This window comes from Heteronotia binoei, chromosome 10 (assembly GCF_032191835.1).
Source record: "Heteronotia binoei isolate CCM8104 ecotype False Entrance Well chromosome 10, APGP_CSIRO_Hbin_v1, whole genome shotgun sequence".
NCBI lineage: Eukaryota > Metazoa > Chordata > Lepidosauria > Squamata > Gekkonidae > Heteronotia > Heteronotia binoei.
The window spans coordinates 64,377,132-64,391,019 of record NC_083232.1 but is presented as its reverse complement, the minus strand read 5'-3'; the positions used below and the strand labels follow the sequence as shown (position 1 = coordinate 64,391,019).

At 41.9% G+C, this 13,888-nt stretch overlaps 1 protein-coding gene across 1 annotated transcript in view; it reads right to left on the bottom strand.

Moving 5' to 3' along the window:
* Nucleotides 1-13,888, bottom strand: part of RARB (retinoic acid receptor beta) — a 476,807-nt gene that overhangs the window by 274,678 nt on the left and 188,241 nt on the right. Inside the window, exon 3 of the mRNA XM_060248799.1 lies at nucleotides 8,499-8,968. Coding sequence (XP_060104782.1) covers nucleotides 8,499-8,676 — 178 coding nt within the window. The 5' untranslated portion in view covers nucleotides 8,677-8,968. The remainder of the gene's footprint in view (nucleotides 1-8,498; nucleotides 8,969-13,888) is intronic.

Here is a 13,888-nt window from a genome sequence, read left to right as displayed (position 1 = left end):
ATTAGGTAATTATATCTCTCACTCACTGCAAGTTCCAATCCAAGCAGGGCATTTTAATTTTACAGATAACAAACCTCAATCTCATAGCCATAAATTAATATGTAGTCAAATGTTATGGATTTCCTACACACTGCTCCTATATTCTTGGCAGATCAGTGTCTGATCTGCCGGGACACCTAGCCTTTTAAGGTTAACTTCAAACATGATGTTTCAATATATCTGTATAAAAAAATTAGCATCTCTGCTAAATGGCAAGCACTTCTATGGAGAAAAATGTATTAAATCCATGCAGGAATGGTCACAGAAAATTTTTATCCATTTATTTTAATGGCTGTACACTGTCATTTGTGACAACCTACATGGTGCATACTACACAGAAGGAGTGTATGTGAAAGGAGGTCCATGTAAAAACTAGTATCATTTGAAGAGCCACTAAGAAAATAAAGTTTCTGTTTTCTTGCACGTTAACACAGCGTATATACCAGGGGTGGTCAACGGTAGCTCTTGAGATGTTTTTTGCCTACAACTCCCATTAGCCCCAGCCAGCATGGCCAATGGCTGAGGCTGATGAGAGTTGTAGGCAAAAAAACATCTCAAGAGCTACCGTTGGTCACCCCTGGAATTCAGGGGCATCGTGCATTATCTCATTTCACTTCAAATACCACCCTGGATGCCCAAGTTTTCCCCACTGCATGGCCGCGAGTTCAATACTGAGGTTAAAAAAAACTTTCCTGAAACAGGGGATTTGGTAAACTTGCAGCAAGAGGAAAAAAACTACAGGTTTGCACCTGGGAGGACAAAATGTGCTGCAGAAACCCAGACATGCCATGGATAAAGTTGTGGATGCAGGTAAATTCAACACTGTGGAATTGGTCTGCATGAGAATTTGACCCTCAATCCCACACTGTCTTATGTGAGAGTTCTCTTTCTCCTTCCAAGATTTGCTTTTCCCTTCAAAGCTGAGAGAAATATCAGGAACCCTTCTGAAGGGCTAGAAAAGGTGCATATGTACAACAGTACTAACGCGCTTTTTTTCCTTGGATGAGAAAGAACACCAGAGCTTTCTTCTACCAATTTTAAAGGGCTGACACATCCAATATAATAATGCAGTTATTTTGTGGTCTGATGAAAGAGTGCTGCGGCACCACAAAAGCAGTTACAGGAATGAAGTAATATCCACATGGCTATTTTATTTTCTGCTTGTCAGAAGCACTCTCATGACTGAAAATTATAATATGGGAATTGCTCTGAATAAATCATTTGTCATTCAGTGAGCTGTTAAGTCCCAGTACTTGAGCAGGTACTTGGGCAGGAATTTACATCCATTTCAAATCCTGAAGAGTTATGAAAAAGAGATTCCTCAGGGATCACATCACCTGTTGCTTAGATTTATGGGCAGTGTGGTCACTGGAACCCAAAACCTTATGAGCTTTTACAAGATAAACCTTGTAAAACCTTATGAGCTTTTAGAAGATAAACTTCTGATAATTAGGTTTGGAACCATGATATTTACGGACCCAAATACAGGTCATTTCCATTACCAGGCAAATCAGTAATAATTAAATCTGGGTCCAGATTTCTCTTTGTAAAAGAGAGAATGTTGTTTTTTGTCTTCATTTTTGGCACTCAGTGTTGGAGATCAATATTTCTAAGAATTCAGGCAAAGCAGTCACAATATGTATATTTTTATTAAATTTATCACCTTACATTCATGTTGAAACTGAATTTGTATACTGGTGCTCTGTGGGTACACAAAGTATGTTTGAAGACATTTTAATGGAGGTTTGGCTTTAGGCACCTTTCTCTTTTTATGTAATCCTAAAGATCTATATTTAATTTTAAAGGAATAGAAAAGAATAAAAAATGTATAAAAGTTACCTTGGGGGAGGAATGAAGCATGTGTTTGCTTCAGGGAATTTACAGTGGCAGGATTTATCACAAGTTTTTTGAACCAGATAATTATGTTTGATAGCACATCTGGCAGTATCATAAAAACTTGAAATCCAAAGCTATTACACAGGATTCCTTTTGTAAATCATTTATGAATATTACCAATGTAAGCCTATTCTATGAATAAGAGTGGTAAAATGCAGGACTCAAGGACAAAGAGGATAACAGAAAGTTCCCCTTCTGTCAAGCCTAAACTGACAGTGTGACTATTTCATCATTTGAAATTTGATATTGTCCTGTCTACCAAGCAAGCTGCAATAGCTTGATCGTGAAGAACAAGTAGCTACTGCACAGGTGCAAAGCTGCTGGAGAATTCAGCAATAACCATCAAAGTAATCCACTTAGGGCAGTGGTGCCCAACTTTTTTGGCACCAGGGACCGGTTTCATAGAAGACAGTGGGGGGGGGGGCAGTGCTGGGGGTTTTGCCAGCCTGGGACCCGGGCGGATGAAAGAGATAGTGTGGCCTTGTTCTGAGGCTGTCTCTCCTGCAAGGGGAGGCAGCTTTGGAGTGAGGCCGCACTGCCTCTTTTGTCTGTCTGGGTTCCAGGCCAGCAGAAGGGGCAGCAGGGAGCTCTACCCTACTTCAAGGCTGCCTCCCCATGCAGGGGAGGCAGCCTCGGTGCGAGGCCACACTGCCTCTTTCATCCAGCCAGATCCCAGGCGGGCAAAACGAGTTGTGGGGCTGCTCTGCCTTGCTCCAAAGCTGCTTCCCCTGCAAGGGGTGGCGTGGTTGCTCTGCCTTGCTCCAAGGCTGCCTCACTGCCTCAGAATGAGGCTGTGCTGCCTCTTTTGTCCGTCCGGGGGGGGCAGTGTTGCACTTCTGCCTCACTCCGCAGCCCGGTCACTACCAGGCCACAGACTGGTCCCAGTCTACAGCACCGTGGCTGGGGGCCCCTGACTTAGGGGCTCACCTTGTATGTAATTGAAGGAGTCAAGCAAGATCAACCCAGCAATTGTATTTGTGGTGAAGTTCACTGTGTGAGCCACACAACAGGGGGGGCAGTGTTGAACTTCTGCCTCGCTCCGCAGCCCGGTCGCTACCAGGCCACGGACTGGTCCCAGTCCACAGCACTGTGGCTGGGGGCCCCTGACTTAGGGGCTCACCTTGCATGTAATTGAAGGAGTCAAGCAAGATTACCCCAGCAATTGTATTTGTGGTAAAGTTCACTGTGTGAGCCGCACAACAGGAGAAAAAAAATCATTATTATGATCTTTACCAACAAAGAAAATATAGGTAATAATCTCCACTTTCTCTTCTTGAAAACTTATTTTCAAACTATCAAGAAATATATTTACATTTCAGTCTGACCATGGATGTAAGGAGCTAATCTGAACAGAGTAAGATACGTCTACTAAAATGAATGAGAAAACCATTCCAATTTGAGGAGCACTAAGAACCTCTTGATGAGGGTGAAAGAGGAGAGCACAAAAGAAGGCTTGAAACTCAACATCAAGAAAACTAAGATCATGGCATCCGGCTCCGTCACACCATGGCAAATAGAAGGGGAAGACATGGAAGTAGTAACAGATTTCACATTTATGAAATCCAAGATCACTGCAGATGGTGACTGTAGCCATGAAATTAAAAGATGTTTCCTTTTGGGAGAACAGCTATGGTGAACCTGAGCATTACAATAAAAAGTAGAAACATCACCCTGCCAACAAAAGTCCATATAGTCAAAGCTATGGTATTCCCAGAAGTAATGTATGGCTGTGAGAGCTGGACCATAAGGAAGGCCGAGCACAGAAGAATAGATGTTTTTGCTAAGGGAAATCAACCCAGACTGTTCCATGGAAAGTCAGATGCTGAAGCTGAAGCTCAAATACTTTGGCCACCAAATAAGAAGGGAGCACTCACTGGAGAAGATCCTGATGCTGGGAAAGACAGAAGGCAAAAGAAGAAGGGGACGGCAAAAGCAAAAAGATGAGATGGCTGGACAGTGTTACTGATGTAACAAACACGAATTTAAGCAGACTTCAGAAGATAGTGGAAGACAGGAGGGCCTTGCGTGACTTTGTTCATGGGGTCACAAAGAGTCGGACTCGACTGTGCGACTGAACAACAAAAAAAAGAATACGTAAGAGCATCCTCCTCTGATCTGAACATATCATTCAAATAAGAGATGAAGTATGTGTGTGCATGCAGTAAGCATCCCCAGAACTACTTTAAATTGCAGTAGAGATCACTTAGGGCAGGGGTGGCCAACGGTAGCTCTCCAGATGTTTTTTGCCTACAACTCCCATCAGCCCCAGCCATTGGCCAGAGCTACCCGGGGGTGGGACCAGGGTGGCAGGGAGGAGACCGGGAGAGGAATAAAAGGCCGCAAGGCTGAGAGGTCGGGGAGGAAGCTGGCTGATACAAGGAACGGGCTGTCGAGACAGAGAGAGACTGGAGCCCCAGCACAGCTGTGGAGGACACGAGTATAAATGGGTGAGGTAACCCAGGTCTGTCCTCCCACATTCTGAGACCTCTGGGATGCCTAGCCGAGCCCCAGCCCAAACCAGGTCGCTAAGCGAGCAGTAGTCACGGCGGGGCGGGGGCCAGCAGGGACATGACACTAAGGCTTGCTGAAGCCAGGAAAAAAGAAGACCCTTTCTGGGAGGTGCTGTCCACATTTTCTCCCAGCCATGGCTCACCACAGCCAGGAGAAAGGTGGCCCTAGGGTCTATGTGAGGTAGGGAGGACTCTCCCAGCTGCAGGAAGATCCTAGCTGTTATGGCATCTCCTCCCAGGATATGCTTTAAACTGCGCCACAGAATGAGAAGCTGAACTCAGTACCTGTGTGCGACAAGGAGGGCTCTCCTACTCACAAGCATATCCTGGCTGCCATGGCTTCTCCCATCGTGCACTTTATACCGTGCCACAAGAGGAGAAGCTGACCCCAGGATCTGCATGTGGCAGGAAAAGCAGATCCTGGATACCATAGCTTCTCCTCCCATGGCATGCCTTAAACTGCACCGCAGGAGGAAAAGTTGACCCCAGGATCTGCATGCAGTTCACTTCCAACAGTGTGCAAGGGGGCTGACTGTTCTACCTCACAAAATGAACCTCACAAAATGAGCAGTTCGGTAAATGGGGAGATCCAGGAAGGTTCATGGTTCATGCGGCCCTCCAAAAAATGAAATGAACCTCAGTTTTCCCAATTCATGCCCATCCCTAGTTCTAACACAAATGGTTTGACCTGTTCAAAAACTAATCAATTTGAAAGGAAATCCCCATAGAATAATTTGAAATGTGGCATCCTTCAAGGGTGTTGGGATAAGGCAAGATGAAGCATAAGTCCAGATGGAATCAGTATGCTTATTAGATATACTTTTGCCCATGATCCTGCAATCGCAAATTACACTTACAAAACACCCATTGAGGTTGGTGAGGAGAGGAATCTAACATGAGGTTATGGGCAATGAGAAACTTAAGAAAATGGGTGTCACATCTTCAACCTATTACCTTCTGCATAGTGTCCAGTTTTAGGATGTGTTCAAGGTTGTCTTTTTAAAATTTGTCCAACCTCTGTAAAAGGTGTTCATAATTACCTCTGACTTTCCCTACTGCATTCATGTTCAAACACATCCTTTCTATGCAATTCCATGATCTTAGATATGTCCAAATGTATGTGTTTTTAAGAAATACTCCCTGTATACACACACACAATATAATGCCTATTAACAACTGGAAAAATGCTACTACAGATGAAGAAGAAGACTGTAGCTTTATACCCCACCCTTCGAGTCTTTTTCTCTAATGTTAATCTGATATACAAACAGGAGTAGTTTACAATCTCCTTTATCTTCTTCCCCCACAACAGACACCCTGTTAGGTAGGTGGGGCTGAGAGAGCTCTCCCAGAAGCTGCCTTTTCAAAGACAATTCTGTAAGAGCTATGGCTGACCCAAGGCCATTCCAGCAGCTGCAAGTGAAGGAGTGGGGAATCAAACCCGGTTCTCCCAGATAAAAATCTGCACACTTACTCACTACACCATTCTGGCTCTCAGATGCAGGCAGGCATGTGATGCAGGCATGTGAACTTCCCTTGGCTTGAAAGTCAATTAAGAAGGCTCTGCCCCTCATGGCCACCCACCTTACTTCATACAAATAGGGCACATGCAGAAGAACTATCTCAGTATCCCAGGAAGGATTATTTCAGTGCCAGGAAGAAAGAGAACCATGAGAAAGCGATTAGAGCTTTTAAAGTCATAAAACACTTTAGGACCCAGAACCAACAGACAACCAGCATAAATTAATCAGAAAAGGAATAATATATTTCTAGTGTCCAATTCCTAGCAACAATCTGGCAGCCATATTCCCAAACTAGCTGCATTTTCCAAATACTCCTCCAAATCAGTCCCTTTTAGACATAACGTGGTAGTCCAGTCTTGGTGTTACAGAGTAATCATGGTCAATTTCTTTTGATCAAGGAAGTATGCATCTGATGAAGAAACTGAAACTAAAGAGTTTTATAACCCCCTCCTAGCTACTCCAGTAGCTTTGGATCCTAGACCATCACCAAGCTGTAGTGCTGGGTTTCCAAAATAAATATAGCCACATCCAGCCAAGGTCAGTTGTCTTTCCATCTTTTATTAATATATTCAGATAGAAATAACTCCTCAAAGAACAACTATAGCCCTGTTGGCCTGGAGGTAGACTGGAAGAGGGAATAGTTTGAAGTTATCTAACCACTTTTCAGGTTTCATTCCAAAAATATTCGCAGTGCACAACCATGAATACCACTGAACAAATGAGAAGACTGATTAACATTAGCCTTTGCTTAGTTAGTGCCTGGCAAACCATCACTCTGGAACAATAATGTGCAATTTGATGGCAGTGTTTCTTTTTATTACTTTAACATTAATTTATAGTACACCTTTAATGTAAGGTAATATTTTTTCCTCCCACTGACCTTTATAACATTATGACCAATCTCATAATTATTAAGTCTTTTTCTCTAATGTTAATCTGATACACAAACAGAAGTCAAGTCATAAAGGTACAGGTTAACAAGTCAATTGCATTAGTATCATCAGTGGAACTGAAATATCTACCACATATCTCTACCTATAGACCAATGCCTGTAAAATTAAACCACTCAAAAGCGTTTTATCTTTTTAATGCACAGGTGACCTGTGATATGCCTTCTGTGATTTCTCTGAGTGATCACTGTCATAGGACTGTCATTGCTATATATGGCATTTTGGTCAGACTGCCCCCCTCCCCCCCAAGAGATATAGGATTCATTTACAGACACTTTGTGGAACAGCCTGCCTAAAGAGGTCAAGAAGGCTCCCACAGTTCTAGCACTCCACAAAATGTACAAAACAGAAATGTTCTGAAAGTGCTCTTGTAATTGATCTGTAGTGATTCAGAATGCCACCTTCATATGGGAGTGGGGAGTGGATACTGCATTGCCTTATATCTTTATAATCCCACATTCTGCACTGCTTGTACTATGCCTGCCCAGGCAGATTGCTGCAGTGCTCACATCCACCAGTGGGGCCAGGACACTAGAAGTCCTCCCGCTGTTGCACCAAGCATCTGGGATTGCATGAAAATCAACCGACAGAAGGACGAACTTCTCTTTGGGGGTAATGCATAAGGTAAATAGCATATGAAGAGTGCACAATCAGCCAAAAGCTTGTAATTCCTACATAAATCCACACATGTTAATTTCCACATTTTATTTCCTGTGCTGGCACTCCTAGAAGCACAGCCTAGCCTCCTGTTTATTTCTGTTGTTCGTATCAGCAGAAGTGGTGCAAGGTTCCATGTTCTAGTGCCTTTTAATCATCTTCATTGATAAACGAAGACATTCAAATGCAAGACCTCTTTCTTTCAGCCACATGAGCTCAAAGAACAAGGAATGTACAAAACACTGAATCTTAAGTTCTAAAAGCTTCCCCACACCCCTTTAGAAGAAGTGAGTGTATATTTCAAACATCAAATGTATTCTGATGTGACAGAGTCTGAGCCAACATGAAACATTTTTTTTTGGAAGGCAGGAGGATAGCAAGACTGTTTTCTAACAATGTAAGGAGAAAAAAGCATTCAATTATAAAGCAACTTCTATCTTTTCTATTGTTATTAAGAGTGGTAGGCTATGCAATGGACACCTGGATAAACAAGCCAGATTTAGATGCAATAAGCTTTGCCACTGGTGCAAAAAGGAAGAGGGAACCTTTTCTGATCACCAGAAGGGAATCATGGGACCAACATGGGGAAAAAAGGCATTGGGCGTGGAGGGGAGATGAAATAAAAAAGATGGATGGATCTAAATCACCAACAATTACACATAATCTCAAATGTAGTCAGTGCAGAACAGCACCTTCTGTGGTTTTACTTCTGATGAGTTCCTTGCCAGTATGCAATACTATTTCATCTCCATCATGGTTTAGATGAGGGCAGAAAGCAAAACACACTCTGCAGAACAAAGCCACCAACCTTTCAAGGACACATACATTTGTCTCAATGAATTATATTAAAACAACAACATGAGTGCTTCATCTTCAGTAAAGGAAAATCTTTCTTGAAGGTATACATGAGAGTTAATACTTACTTGCTGGTGACGGCGTGCTGCAGCCACTTGTTGGTGGATTACCTTGAATGCCGTGGAGAGAGGAAAGTGAAAGTCCACTAATGACTGGAGGAAAAAGTAACGGATATGGCGGTGCTGGGTAGTGAGTCATATGTCCATTGACTGCTGGCACAGGACATGCACGGCTACTAGTTGTCATGATAGCGCCTCCAAGGATATTTCAGAGAAATGCCAAGTACAATTACTCCATAGAAGCAAATAAGTAGGATGTCAAGTCCGGAGACACAGTCTGAGAAGGAAACTCATTAGACAGTTCTCTTTTCCCCCTCACTGCTGAATTCTTCCCGTCATTTTCCTGGTACATTCCTGCTGTGAAGATAGTCTTCGTTATTTTAATGTGATCAGATAGGGAACTAGTTCAGCTGTTGTACCCAGCCGTCTTCCCTCCCCTGGAACAGCAGTTGCACTCTACAGGTGCTTGGTGAAGTATTCTGCAGGAGGAAGAAAACCATAAATTATGAAGACTAGCAAGTTGGCAAATTAATCCCATGATCACTTAATTACCAAGCAGAAGTGGGCACTGTGGAACTATGCAAGGATGTAGAGGACCAAACAGTAATCATTGTGCACAGATGTGCAGACCATTATATAAACTATTGGCAATTAACTGAGTGAAATGGTCATCTAAATTTAGAAAAGATACTCAGGATGAACATAACAGTCCTCACACAAAGCTCATCTAGAAGTAAAGTAGCTTCTCCACAAGCGGAAATTAGCTTCCACATATAAAAGAACGTTGCTGGACACCAGCATCTCACTTTTAAAATTTAAATAGCTGGATGTGATCCTGAAGGTGTTTATTTGGAATATTGTTTGGAACCATAATATAAATAAGTTTTATCATCGAGAAAGAAGGAAGCAAAATATTGCTATTTCTAGCATGCTGAACCAAGAAAGAAAATGAAGTTGTAGGATATACCTGAAATAATAGCTAATGTGGGACTGAGACAGTCTAGAGTGGTCAAGGACATTCAAACTTGGGCAGATAACTGGAAGAATGAGTGTGATATGCTTCATGTTCCTGTGCTTCTTTCTACCAACTGGAATAAGGGCTTGTTCATTTCTCCCATGTACTTGTGTCTGAGTTATCCTTACCCTAGAATGAAAATACTGAAGGCAAGATGCAAGAGCTCACTGCAGAAGGTAGAAAGAGGTATGAGCAATGGGGAACACAATTCACTCACATTTCCTGTTTCCCATAATCAGGTTGTTAGTTTTTTTAATGGTTACATTCAACACAAAACTTGCTGTGTTCAAGACAGAAGCTTTCAAACATGCAGAGTGATGTAACTGAAACCATTAAGGGGACAGAACATTTACAAATATAACTAAAATTAGATGATTTCCAAGTAATGGAATGTAAAATTCTGTATCTTATTTTAATCTTCCTGGAACAGCCATCAAAGCAAATTTAAATGCTGTTGCATCTTGTTTAAGCCAATTTTATTGGGGGGGGGGGGTACTGTCCTACTAGAGTCAAATGAAAATCCTATGGGTTTTTCCCCCTTCCTCTTTTAAGCTCATCAATTTCTCTTTACCCACTTCCCCTGAAGCATCAGAGAGGACCACCCTGGAAATAGGAAATAGATTAGATAGCAGCAGGAACTCAAGTGAGCAGTAATAACAAATTAATGTGAATCTGCCTCCCTGCCTGCCAAGTCACACAGATGCAGAATCCTCCTCTGTCAGGAAAAGTAACAAAGGCTATTAGCTGCATTAACTCCAGTAATGCTGTCTGTGGAGCTTTTCACATTTACAGATACAACAAAATTACCTTCCGGATTCTAATGCCTGTCCAATTATGTGACTGAAGGAAGAACACAGCAGTCAGTTTGACAAAGGACATGGAGGCAGGATTCAGTTCCAGAGCCACAAGCCAGAGCTGATCAAAACAATAAAACCCAAAGGAAGTCCACGTATCCTGGAGTTCACAATCTATACCAACGAATTTGGATTTGGAGCCAACCAGCACTTCTGCAGGTAAAAAGGGAAGGGGGGATCCCCCTTTGAATATCAAAGGGCCCATGTCAGGGTTCATGAGGCCTGCAGGAAAAATTGCAAGTGAGACGGGGCTACAGGAAGGAGGGAAACTACATGAGATTCAGAGGGAAAGGTAGCTGGATCTATTATTTTATGTTATTTATGTGATTTTTATCCCCCTCTTCCCACCAAAGTGGGCTCAGGGTGGGTTGCAATACATAACATCGTGTAATCAATGCTCCCTCTAAGCTGTGGAGTCTTGTGAGCAACAATTCTACTTTGTGAGCTACTGCATAAATTAGTTTGCTATGGACCATCCTTCCTGAGCTAAGACAAAAATGTACGAGCTGGAGGCTAAAAACTGTGAGCTAGCTCACACTAACTCAGTTTAGAGGGAACACTGTATGTAATAGCTTATCTCTAAAAAGCAAGTAAATAGCGTCCATATCTGCCATCTGTTCCCGCCCCCCTACCCATGCTAACAATAAAGGGGTGTGTGGAAGGATTTCTGTCGGGACTAGTATGGAGAAATATATTCCTATTCCAAATCCCTCCCACAGCTGCTTTACAAGAAGAGTCCCAGTCTTCAGTATATTTTCATTTTTACTCTACTTTGCTACTCAAAAGATTTACAGTGTTCTCCCCTTCTCCATTTAATCCTCATTACAGCCTTGTGAAGTAGGTTACACCAAGAGGGAGTGACTGGCCCTAGGTCACCCAGCAAGCATCCATGACAGAGTGGGGTCTCCCCAATCCCAGTAAAATGCTCTAACCACTACACACTCTGGCTCTCTTCTTCTCACAACCTCATGGCAACTGACTCCAGCTGTTCAAAGTGACCAAGCTGGCTGGATAAAAGGAAAAAGCCATTTCATTACAATCATCTGCTCCAAAATAATCCAGAACTTCTGAAATAAACAACACAGTTTACAAATCTATCATAGTTTCAGCTGCATTTCTTTCAGTCACAAACACGCAGAGCTCAACGCAAATTATCAAAATGTGTACAGCCAGTGGCTTTTGCAGCTATTTGAGCCAAAGAAGAAATGTGATGAACTGTGCATGATGGTATAGGCATATTATATATTAGAATTTGTTAAATGCTGCCATCCTTTTATTTACTATGTTTATGTGATAAAAAACCTCAGACTTTCTTGCAATTTTCCATTTGATTTAAGTTACTTATAGGAAAGTTGTTCTTGACAGCAAAGGTTAGCATACTAGTGATTGATAACAGAAAGGCAGGCTACAAATGAAGTACGTAAAACAAAATGAAAATAAATGTTGGCAAGCAACAGTATGAAAATCCTGCTAACTTCTTCCCTATTTTCCAAGGAATGGAAATGTATTGACTATGCAAGGGACATCAAACAACCTTTGGAGGCACCAGAGGCACAACTCAGCACTCATCTAGCAACTGAATTGGATGACCTGCATTTCCTAACCATATACTTAACACAGAAGAAGCAAAAAGTTGCTACAGAAAGTGCACCTTCTCATACATTCCCTAGGCCACTCTAGTTCACTCTTGCAAAAAGCCTAATATTCTGTTTTCTGGATGCAAGGGAATGCATCTGCCTCTATAACGCCTCCAGATCTGAGTCTGCAGTCCTACACAGACCTCTCTGGAAATAAAGAACAATGAGTGCTGAAAGACTGAGGTGCAAGTGCACTGCAAGACTCCCCCTCCCCATTCTGCGACACCTGCTCTGGATGGCTCAAACTTTAAGACAGACTTACTACAATAATACAATACTTGCAATCTGCAGTGGAAAGCAAAAAGTGGACAAGATTAGCTGCAAGAGCACTTGCATCCTTGTCACATTATGTAGCACTGGAGCAGAAGAGCAACCAGGATGATAGAAAGGAGCAATGACCAAGAACCATGGAACACACAAGGCTTTGCACTAGTTCAGAATGAGAGGAGACCCTTGACCAAGCCAGGATGGGATATGATCATGCACAATCATATCCACTTCACAGAGCAAGGAACATCCCTGTCCCTTACACCTCACAACATTACAGTATCAAACATAAGTCTTAATCAGCGCTGCTATAATTCTCATAAATAATTTGCTCCAAGATCAAATCTACCCTACTTACAATGTCATTTTCTTTCAAGGATGACTAATGCACTGATAATTTGTTCCTAATTTCAAATTAGTAGTATTTCCAATGTACTTGCCATTGACAGCACTCCTCACCACAAGCAGCCACTAAATTTCTTGCATGCTCAGAAGTTAGTGGGTTGATGGGAACTGTCAACTGGGTTGATGGGAACTGTAGTTCTTTCTACTTTCTGATGCAACCCTGAAGTAAAAGGAAGAGAAAGACTGGCTGCAACTGAGGTTACCCTCTGTTTGAAGAATCGTTTCCTATGACAGGCTACCCAGCAGACTTCTGGAAAGGTAAAGTCTGAGACTGGGGTACAGCAGACTGGGACACCTGTGTGTCTGGATGCATACATGCATTTATCATGCATAACAGAATCAGAGAATCATATAATTGGAAGGTACCTTCATGGTCATCTAGTCCAACCCCCTGCACAATGCAGGAAATTCACAAGTACCTCCCCTGTAAAGCATTTTCAAATACTCAAACATTTTTGAGATTTTGACAAAACTGCTTGCAACAATATGAATGGAGATGTTCACAAATTACTTCTATCTCATAAAGTGACTGACAAGTATGAAGAACAATAATAACCCAACAAAGCTAGAGAATACCAACAGAAATCACACTGAATACTGCCAGAATTTCAGCCTTTTACAGCAACCAGTAACACTGGCTTGCACTTGCCCTAGTTCTTCCATTTGTGCCTATATGTATTTTATATATATATATATAATATATAATATATATATATTCTTTCTTTAGACTATGCATACCAATTTATTATTTAATTAACCTTGCAATGGTGAAGTATTACAGGGAATGGAAATGGGACCTAGAAGAACACAGAACAAATAACATCTGCCTAGTAAAATTGTCTGCTTTGTGCTATTTCCCTTACATTATGAAGCTACCAAGCATTAGTATATTGCTGAGGGTAAAGTGGGGGGTGAAAAATATATATCTTGAGGGAGAGGAGCTAGTGACCTCTGCTTCTTTCTTCCCCTTCTCAGTTTCTCTATTACTTTACTTTCATATAAATTACCCATAAAATCTTTCCTGGAAAATAACATTACGTTCAAAACCATCTTTAGTGCACTGGTGTGGAAAAGAACAGCTCATTTGCTTATGCTCAAAGAGTTTATTAATTTAATTTATTGTAATTTGCTGCATCTATGCTGCTATTCTTTGATTTCAAACACATCTATATAGGGACATTCACGCTGCTGATCATATTTAAATGTGGTCTATATTCTCCT